Genomic DNA, 10,288 nt, shown 5'->3' with positions numbered 1-10,288 from the left:
ACCAGCACAGTTTACACGTCACGTTTTGGTAACGGTACGGTTCACTTGGAACCCCAACCGAGGTGGTACTAAAAAAAGTACCAGGTACTGTACCCAGTGTAAAACCCCCCAAAAGTGAACCGTACCAAACCATACTGTGCCGTACCATGCAGTGGAAAAGTGCCATTAGTTTAATGATAAAGTCAGAGTAAATAGGTTCATTTCTTCCTGGACAGGTTAACACTAAAATGTCACTCTCTTGAATCTGCAATCCAATAAGTTTGAAGGAAGAGGAATGAATCCATTACTCCAGTCTTCATTGTCACATGATCCTTGATCATGCTAATATGCTGATTGGGTGCTTAAGAAATTTTTGTTATTAAAAATGGTTGTAATGGTTGTGCAGCTATATTTTTTGTGGAAACCATAATACATTATTATTCAAAATTCTCAGCAACATTTAACTTTTTGTTCGCAAAGAAAACAAAAATAACGACTTTATTCAACAAATAGTCTCCTCCGCGTCACCCTGGCGCCATTTTGGAGAGTATCCACTGAACACAAACAGCGTATGCTATTCTGTGTCAGCTGCGTCACGCGGATACATTGTTTTCGTTCAAATCAAAGCGTAAACAACGTTTGTTGTTGTTCAAATCCCCCCTTCATCAATAACGTGTTTCAAGGTCATTTTAAAGTTTGGAAAATGAATTTAGTTTGCATGTAAACAGGAATCCTCAGCTGTTGGCATTTTATTTTGGTGAACAAGTTTTTGTATTTTTGTAATTGAGATAAGATCACCATTCTCTGGGGGATGAATAATAACGGTCCACAAAGAAAGGATTTCTCTAAAAGAATAATGGAAAACTAAGTTATAAAAATGTTAATGGTCTTTTCTGCAAAAGAAAACGTCTCAGGTTACTTATGTAACCATGGTTCCCTGAGTAGGGAATTACTTACCTTCTGGACATATATCGATGAGTGAAATAAACACTGCAAGTCGAGCACCTGGTTTCTGAACCCAGCCGCGGAAGGGTTATATACACAACCAACAGCTCATTAGTTTATTCTACACACACATATATATATTTATATAAAGAGAATGATGCGTGCTCCCGGCGCCTATTTATTCTATAGTCGCACCGGTAGTTACGTCATGGCTGTCGCCGGCCAACGAGTTGGTGTTTTTTCAATGTATGCTTCAGACACGGGTCACGACGAGGTGTTCCCCATAGTGACCCCTAGAGGACGCAGTTCGAAGTTCCCATGAAAGGGAACTATTGGATTTATCTGAAGTAAATACTGTGACTTGCAGTAAAGCAAGGCTTCTCTTCATTTGATTCAGGGCAGGTTGTCAGAATGTGTCTAAATGCATATATGGTGAGTTATCTTTGAGCCATCTAAGATGTCTAAGGTATTTATAGCTTTTAAACACACACGTACACATACATTTGTAAACCCCTTATATTTATTAGGAAGTATTCATGCAGAAATCTGCTTAATTTCAAATGTTTCACAAACTCACATTTACATACGATTGATCTTTTTGCTTATGCTATTAGTTTCAGTGTGGTCGGTGGGTAGTTTATCAAAATCTAAAGCTAAAACTAAATTTAAAGCTAATGCACACAGCATATTTTGAAATTTTATTACAGGTGTTTGCTAGGGTTGAGGCTGTTACTTTTCTAAGAGCTTAAATGAAGTTTTCACCTGGTGTACAATAAATGAGTGGAAAATGTTATACATTTACATTAAATAAGGGAACTGAACCATACCTAGGGACTTTGGTCAACTAAGCAACTACCTAGTAAGCAACTAGAGCTCTTTAGAAACAACAACTGGCTAAAACCACATAGCAACCCCATGGCAATCAGTCACCCAGAACATCCTACCACAGGCAATAATGATTAATATTATATTTATATAATTTTATTTATATAATTTATTTTATTTTATATTTATATTATATAGTTATTTTTTGTCATTGATCAAGACTCTCTGGTAGAAAAGAGATCTATTTATATATATATCACTTATATCTATTTATTTTATTTATTATTTTAAATTTTTTTTTTTAGATTTTAGACCTGCTTTACAGTAGAATTGAACTCTGTTTGCATCATTGAATCATTATTTCCCTGTTTATCCCTGTAAAGCTGCTGTGAAAATTTTTATTTTTATTTTATTTTATTTTATTTTATTTTATTTTATTTATTCGCCACATCTAAATTTGCTCACAGGTGAATGAATGTCACAGCCTCATTGGTCAGTCAGTAGGCAGGCTTTAGTTGTTTTGAGGGCCGCTCACACCGGTTTCTCCTCTGTTTGTGTATCCCCTCTGCTGCAGTCTCAGCTGACTGTGATTACAGTGAGGCACAATAATGGCTCCGGCTGCTCAGCGGGAGGTCAGAGGTCACACTATGCTATCAGGCCATCGCAGGCACTGGCTGATCTGTGCTCCCAGTCATCTGTGGCTTTAGATAAGCTCGCACGAAAAAAAGAGACAAAACTCTGATTATCTGAACATTTCAGAAAGGACAAACTGGGTCAACTGCGTGAACGCTCCGGCAAAAACAAAATGACAAAAATGAGAAAGGACAGTGAGGCGAAATGGTATGAAAATACAAATGACAGACCTGTGCTTTGCGTGCAATGCTGGACATATTGAAACACAACTCCAGAGGGAATTACCGCACAATTGAGGTTTGATACAGCGGCTCCTGTAGCGAACGCTGTTGTAGTACTGTGGCCTGAGCATATTGCATATGACAAGCGACAGGCTAGTCTAATGACTACAGCTCTCTAGGGATTCCATCTTGACCTCTGCTGTAGCTAATTGCTTCCATTTTTCTTGTCTCACAGTGAGAAGAATGGTGCTGGGGTGGGAGGAGCCTATCCTGGCTCCCCCACCCCCCAGGCTTTGAATGACAGATGCGAAAGAAGTGACTCAGCAGGGGCCCAGTGTGTGATGCAAAATCTTGTTTGACTCTTCCATTATAGAATGACGGTTGAACTGTCATTTTATAAAGCAACACACTATCTATAGTGTATAATCATAATATAAATTTAATATAGAGGTAAAAATCAGCCATTTTTGTGTCAAAAGTTCTATATGTCGAATCATACACTGAAAAAAAATAATCTGCAAGGCTATGGTGTAGTGAGAGCTTTCCCAGAGATATGGTTGCATAACTCATGCATTGGCAAGTGCTAGTCGTATGTGGGAGAAGCGCCTCGGGAGCGCTGGAAGGTCCCTCTGAGAAACTAGCTATGGTCAGGTTCACATTAGCCTAATCAGACAGGTTGTCTATGTACAAAAAACAGAGTTTGGATGGGTGACACCAACCATGTCCACCTGCTGAGTCCGTTGGTGTTGCTGTAAAACTGTTTTGAATGGGGCTGATTGTTTTGCTATACATGTGAAGGCCAAACATCTGGCATAGCATCCTATAAAACTGACTTGTGACCACTTATGCTAGTTAAGTTTTATAAATAGGCTAATAATGAAGCATTTATTTGAATATTGGAATAAGGTATCTATAAGGGTGCTCCACCACAGTCTGTTCACAGACTATATATTGCACTCAAAAGTGGCAAGTGTGACATGTGAGTTTACATAAAAGATAAGCGACATTTTGCATCTGCAGGGATAAAATCTTTATTGGGATCTGGTCTGCTGCTGTGAATATTTGAGGATGGACAGTCAAAGGTCTGAAATCCATTAAGTCCATAAAGTCAAAGGTCAAAGTTTGCCAGTTTAGTGACTTTTAATGTTTTGAGGCACTGAGTAGCACATAAACTAGAGGAGCAAATCTGTTTATTTTGCTTTGTTTACCGAGATTTGTCTGTGAAATAATTGGTGCTTTTTACTGTTGTACAGACAGGATCTTCTGATCACAAAGTCTGCACATTTCTTCTGTGTTGTCTGTACAATTTTGGACTGACCTGCTGTGCTGTGTTATTTGAATGAGCTAGTCTATTATTGTTGTAGAAGCTATTTTAGATAAACTTGCTTCCAGACCGTGTTTCAGAACGCGGTCACGCAAGGGCGTTCCCAAAGCGACTCGACGCAGCTCGAGTTCCTGAAGGGGAACAAAACAAACCGTCTTTTCACATTTTACATGATGGTCAGACAGTCTATTATTTTCTAAGGTGGCTTTCTTGGAAAGGAAAAGCTGCACAGTGTGCTAGACTTTATCCCTCAAAACCTGGCCATATGGACTTAGTGTATAGAAATGATAACTAAATAGAATGTGTTCGGGTTGGGAAGATGTTTGCATGACAACGCCTAGTCTGAAAGTTTTAAAAAGCTTGAAGGTTTTAATCAGGAAAAGCCAGATAGACCAATTAAAACTCAGACAGACCATATTAGACATATTAGGCCACCTCAGACCCCATCATTAGACTTTTATCATAAACCACATCAAAAATACACATCAGCATGTTTTTAATATATTTTCTTATGTTAATAAGGAATTTTAACATACTGATAGCTAGGTGTTGCTGTTATGTTTTTAGCATGTTTAGCATGCTTATATGTGTTACTAGCATCTAGGAATATTTGGTGTAGCTTGAATACACTATAGGAATCAATAAATGAAAAGGTTACACCCTTGGACGAAAGTCTTTGGGAATGTGGGATTTTTCAGAGGTTTGCTACAGGAAATTTGTAAGTTGAATTTGTTAAGAAAAGATCTAGAAACTTGAGTCAGAACAGTCTGGAGGTCTGTGCCAACATTAGTGGATATGCCTTGACATTTGAGGTCTCAGAAGAATAATAATAAGCTTAAATTTTAGAAATTGGCTTTGTCAAGTAAATGTAATTTACTTTATGATTAACTTAGAAGCCAATGAGAGGTTTTCACAAGTAAAAGTACTAATTTCTGCTTAGGAAATGGGGCGTTTCTGCATATCATTTATTTCTAGAGTTGTTATCTCTTCCAGGAACTGGCTAATCTTAATCATGACACAAAGAAAGTCTATTTTTATCTGGTTGTGTCACTAAAGAAGTTTCACATTCAGAGAAGCAAAACTCTGCATGTGATATTCACAGCTACCTCATGCTCTGTTCTTCTGCATGTTACTCATACTTCTCCTGGGTGCCGTCCAGACATCAACAGGCTGGATCACAGCCATTTGCAGGGGAAATTTCTGGGTGAATGCATAAGGTGAGAAGTGTCTGTTCCTCAATGGTCCCTCACCTGTGACAGCAGACCCTGGCATCATGCCTATCTCTTTCTCTCTGGAGGTTCCTCTAGTCCACCCCATGCCGCTCAGCTGACACAGATGGCAGAAGTCCAACCTGGATGATGATAAAATCCACTAACTTAGTCATCAGATGTGTCTGAGCCCCTCTCTTTTTTCTTAATTCTGTTTTTGGAATTTGGCTGCTTCCAAATTGGAGCTTGCAATTTCTAGACTCATTATGAACAAACGAGACCTTTAATGCAGATTTACTTGCCATTTATACAGCTCAAATATTTTCAGATTTTAAGATGGGCTTCTTTATAAGCAGTACATTTAGTTAACAACACGAAACCTGGCTAGTGCTATAGTTGATTTTGTTTGCATATTGCTGAGCAGCAAATCAAAGGCACACAAAATACTGGGTAAAATTCTAAGTACAGAGATATATGTATAATTTAGTAGTATAGTATACTTTATTTATTTATCATTGATTTCCCTTGACTTTCACTAAGCTCATCATATAGAACTACATGGTCGCCTTATACAAGAATGATTCATGCATATATTGAACAAAATTAGGTATTTCTGTAGTCTGATTTCACCTCCTGAGCGCCAAGAGCCTATGATTTCCAAAATGTGTGCAAACCATGACCACTGGTTTCAGTATGCCACTCTATAAAAAGAACAACCGAATTTGAGTTGACCTTCATCTGCTGCACTCATTCATTTGTGTAGAGGTTGCCAGGTGACGTTAATTGTGTGAAAGCTAGGATTTCTTGGCACTCAATGTTGAAAGGTCCACCGACTCTTGTTTTTAACAGCACATACATACTTTTTGTCTCTCTGGGAGCAGGAAACGCATTTGGAAATATGTCGTTTTGGAGCAGAACAGCTTGATATTCCTTTTGGAGTATTTATTTATGGTTAACTCCTCTTGTGCGCACACACACACGAGACATTTGTCACTTCCTCTTGGCATCCCCTTCCACTGCCCCTGTTGTGTCTGTGTTGAATATTCATTGTAGTTGGCATCGCAGGAAAATGTAGCATACTGATCAGTCATGCTATTTTTCACTAACTGCATTTACAAGATGCCCTGCTTACACCCTGCTCAACATAATTTCCCCCGCTGTTATAACTGAACTGGCAATTAAGTGATTTGTTCCTTTTTGAATATCATATTTCTTTGTAGACAGTATTTACAATTAGTATAACACATTTTTTGGGGAAGTGTTGGAAAGAGAACCGTCCAATACATCTGATTAATTGATTTGTTCAATTTTAGATAGATGTGAAGAAACTGGGCATGTCATTAAAATCATTTTATTACACATTAAGTATCAGCTTTGATTTATGGATTTGGATGGTGAAGGATTTTGTCCTGTTGTTCTTGGTACAGGCTTCCCTTGGTTATTATATTATTTTGCATTATATATATATATTTTTTTAAAATAGCATATTAATAAGTTTTTTGTATACAATCCTGAAAAGTGTGCTATATTATTTATAATGATTTTTTTTCTTATACAAATCATTCATTTTTATTTTATTATATGTAAATAATATTTAAATATATTATAAATAATATGTACTGTAAGTAATAAAATTTGATATATACAGTGTTTTATATTTTTATTTATTTATTTAATATTCTCTATATATTTAGAATTATTTTTGGCCAAAGATTGCTTTAAAAAAAAAAAGTATTAAATAATATTAATAATTTAAGTTCTTTCAGATTTCATTAATTAATTGTTTTAAACCTGGAACAGTGCACTCATGGTCAAAAACTGCTAAACTCGCAGTACAATTTCCTATCTTACTAGCTTCCTGAATTCGCCCATGAGTGTACTGCAACTTTCTTTGGATAAAAGTGCCATTTAAATGACTGCCTGCTTGTTTTTCAGTGTCAAAACACCTACAGCATTCCTGTACGATAGAGTTCCTGGCTCTTTCCAGTTTTCTAACCTTTAAATAAAATTCTATCCTCAGCTCAGCGATCTTTTCATCCAGTTTGAGGAAAAGCCTCAAGGGGCCGCCTCCCTCGCTCAGGTCCACAAAGCAGTACTTCCAGATGGGAGGACGGTGGCAGTGAAGGTACAACATCCCAAGGTCCAGCGCCAAAGCTCCAAGGACATTGTTGTGATGGAGGTAATTACCAAGGGAGCAGGGCTGCCGATGCCTGGCTTCTGATGCCTAATTCACACGCTCTGTCATTGTCACACGCCCATGTATAGCTCGATCCGTCTAGGGGCCTGTTCACCTCCCATTAGTGTTTAAAAAATAGAGTCCATCATTCAACCAATAGTTTTATTAATTCATTTTATTGCAAATAGCCATTTGTCCATGCACCTACAATTTCATTTGTATCACATATAATTACTCTATTACAGCCAGGTCTTATTCAGAGTCTGGGCTTCAGTTTAATTTATTATAAAGGTGTGCAAGTTTGCATACCCCTTCCAGAGACTTATTTTTTCTTCCCGTCAGAGTCTGCATCACTCTTTTGGGGTTTATTTTGCAACTGACTGATTGATTGTACTTTATCCATGTTATATGAAATAGTTTCATCAGGCCAGAAGAATAAAATAAAATAAAATAATAAAATATAAAAATGTAAATAATATCAAATAAAATATATAAATTAAAATAAAATAAAAATAAATTATAGAAATAAAAAAATATGATCCATGTTATTAAAAAAATTATCAGATCCTAACAGAGGGGTATGTCAATGAGCATAACTGAATGTGTGTCTGTTTTTAGTTTCTCCTTCAGGTTGTCCACTGGTTGTTTCCAGACTTTGCCTTCATGTGGCTGGTGGAAGAAGCCAAGAAGAACATGCCTGTAGAGCTGGACTTCCTCAATGAGGGACGAAATGCTGAGAAAATAGCAGACATGCTCAAGCAGTTCACGTTTTTGAAGGTTTGTGACAGTGTTATTCGGTGTGGCATAAATATTTTTTCTTATTAACAGTCTTTTGGTGTACAGCAACAATTGGCCTTTTTAAATTCGTAGATCTTAGTGTCTTAAATGACCTTAGGTTTTAAAATAAATCGTGAGGACTTGCCAGCCAGGTTCATAAATGGCAAAATTACTTTCTTGAAGTGACCAATGATTTTTACTTTGTCAATGGCCTTCAGGAAACAATTCAGTTGCTTACTTTCGTTTGGAATGACTCTAAAGAGTAGTGTGCCCTTCAACGCTGCACAAATGCAATGAAAAATGAGTGAAAGCTCATTTTTCAACAGACTTCAGCACTACAAAACAAAAAAACTCAGACTTTTATGGCATTTCAACATCTTATTCTGAGGATTTTGTCAACTTTCAAGTGAAGCAAGTCACATTACAAGTCCCACTAAAACACTGTACTAGCTTCAATTTGCACTTTTTCACACTGTTTCGGCTAGACGCCGCGAATCACAGTACCCTCATATTTCTCCCCTGCAAGAAGACTTTGCAAGGTAAATAATCTGTCATAACAACTGCCAAATGCTTCCAGGCAAGTCCCCTTTTCATTTTTAATGAATAACAAAGAGACCTGGCTGGCCCTGCAGGGTAATGAGAATTGCCTGGGTTTACACCCGCAGATTTGTGCCTCTAATGCACACTATTAGCTCTGTCAAAACGTTTGACAGCGGCGCACAAGCCGCCATGTCAGGAATAAATCCCGGCTCTCTGCATCAGCCTCTCGCCCTGTAAAACAAGCGTGATTATACAGCGGCGGCGGTGCAGCGGAGTCGCAGGCAGTTCAGAGTGTTTTGCTGTTGCACAAGGCAGACACTGAGCTGAAAAATGGCTCTGTTTATATGGTGGTAACGGAGGGATTTTTTATCGGTGACGTTCGTTTGATAAAGAGAGTGGAGAGGAACTATACTGAAAGTGTGTCGCCCTGCCCTGGTGGTGGCAAAAGCCAGGCTTTGGTATCAGGTGGACGAAAATTATCAAAGAAAAAAAAAACAGTAAATCTTCATCATTATGTAAAGAAAGTTTTTAATTAGTAGCGAGTCGGTAGAGCGATGCACCAGATAAGCAGTGATGTTCAGGAACAGGAAACTGTCGTATGGAAAAGGAAGGTCATCTAAACCATCAAGAAAGCCTGCTGCTTTGAGCTTTATGTGCAGATTATAGCTAATTCTGAGCATCTGGCATTATCCGTCGCAGAGAATCTTATTTTCTCCATATCATTGTCTGGAAGTACAGATAGTGATTCGAGGGCACAAATGGGCAATTATGGTATGGCTAATAATGCTTGTTCGCTCACAGTATGGTCTATAACTGTTTTCCAGTGTTTAGTTCATTACTGCTGTTTAATAAGTCAATCACCACCACAAACTTATTCATCTTTGGTGCATATTAATATGTCCAGCAAAACACCATTTAGAAACCACATAGCAAACACTCAAAACACCCGGTTACACTTTATTTCGATAGTCCACTTTAGACATTCTATTAACTATAAGTAACTTTGTAACTACATGTCAACTACATGTCAACTAATTCTCATTAATTTGCAACTAGATGTCTACTAACTCTCAGAGTAGACTGTTAGGGTAGGTTTAGGGTTAGTAGAATAAGTTGACAAAGAAAGTGTTAGAAGATATTAAGCAGACAGTCTACTAATACTCTACTAACTGCTAGTTGACATGTAGTTGCAAAGTTACTTACTGTTAATATAATGTTTAAAGTGGACTATCGAAATAAAGTGTTACCAAACACCCTATCAATTGCATATGAACACTTAAAACACCCAGCTCCTTAGAAACCACATCTCTAAAAACCACTTAAAACACACTTAGAACTTATAGTTTTTAGACTACGGGTTAAAGCAATCGTTTTGACAGAAGGGAGCCCATATGGAGGGAAAAAGCACAGAAAAAAAACAAGATGAGGCTAGTTTTGATTAGCAGTTGGGCTGGTTTTGTTTCGCAGACCTGGCAACCAGTGAAAGGTGAAAGAGGACCAGGCCTTGGACTTTACTTGTTGGTTTTGTTATGCGGCAGTCCGCTGTGAGTCAGCTACCACTTACTTTCGTTTTGTGGTTTATAAACGAAATGTTGTTTTTGTTGTTTATATTCATTTTATTAGTAATTATGTTTGCTTGTTCCCGCCGCCTTGTTTCATA

At 37.7% G+C, this 10,288-nt stretch overlaps 1 protein-coding gene across 2 annotated transcripts in view; it reads left to right on the top strand.

Moving 5' to 3' along the window:
* LOC107676278 (uncharacterized aarF domain-containing protein kinase 1-like) overlaps positions 1-10,288 on the top strand; it is a 137,811-nt gene that overhangs the window by 58,670 nt on the left and 68,853 nt on the right. For both annotated transcript variants that reach the window (XM_016470810.1, XM_016470809.1), the window contains exons 5-6: positions 7,156-7,314; positions 7,930-8,088. In XM_016470810.1, the coding sequence (XP_016326296.1) occupies positions 7,156-7,314; positions 7,930-8,088 (318 nt within the window). The remainder of the gene's footprint in view (positions 1-7,155; positions 7,315-7,929; positions 8,089-10,288) is intronic.

The sequence above is a fragment of the Sinocyclocheilus anshuiensis genome, unplaced genomic scaffold (assembly GCF_001515605.1).
Source record: "Sinocyclocheilus anshuiensis isolate Anshui unplaced genomic scaffold, SAMN03320099.WGS_v1.1 scaffold3105, whole genome shotgun sequence".
Taxonomy (NCBI): Eukaryota; Metazoa; Chordata; class Actinopteri; order Cypriniformes; family Cyprinidae; genus Sinocyclocheilus; species Sinocyclocheilus anshuiensis.
Note: the sequence above shows the minus strand (reverse complement) of the source record. Positions and strands in the feature narration are given on the sequence as shown.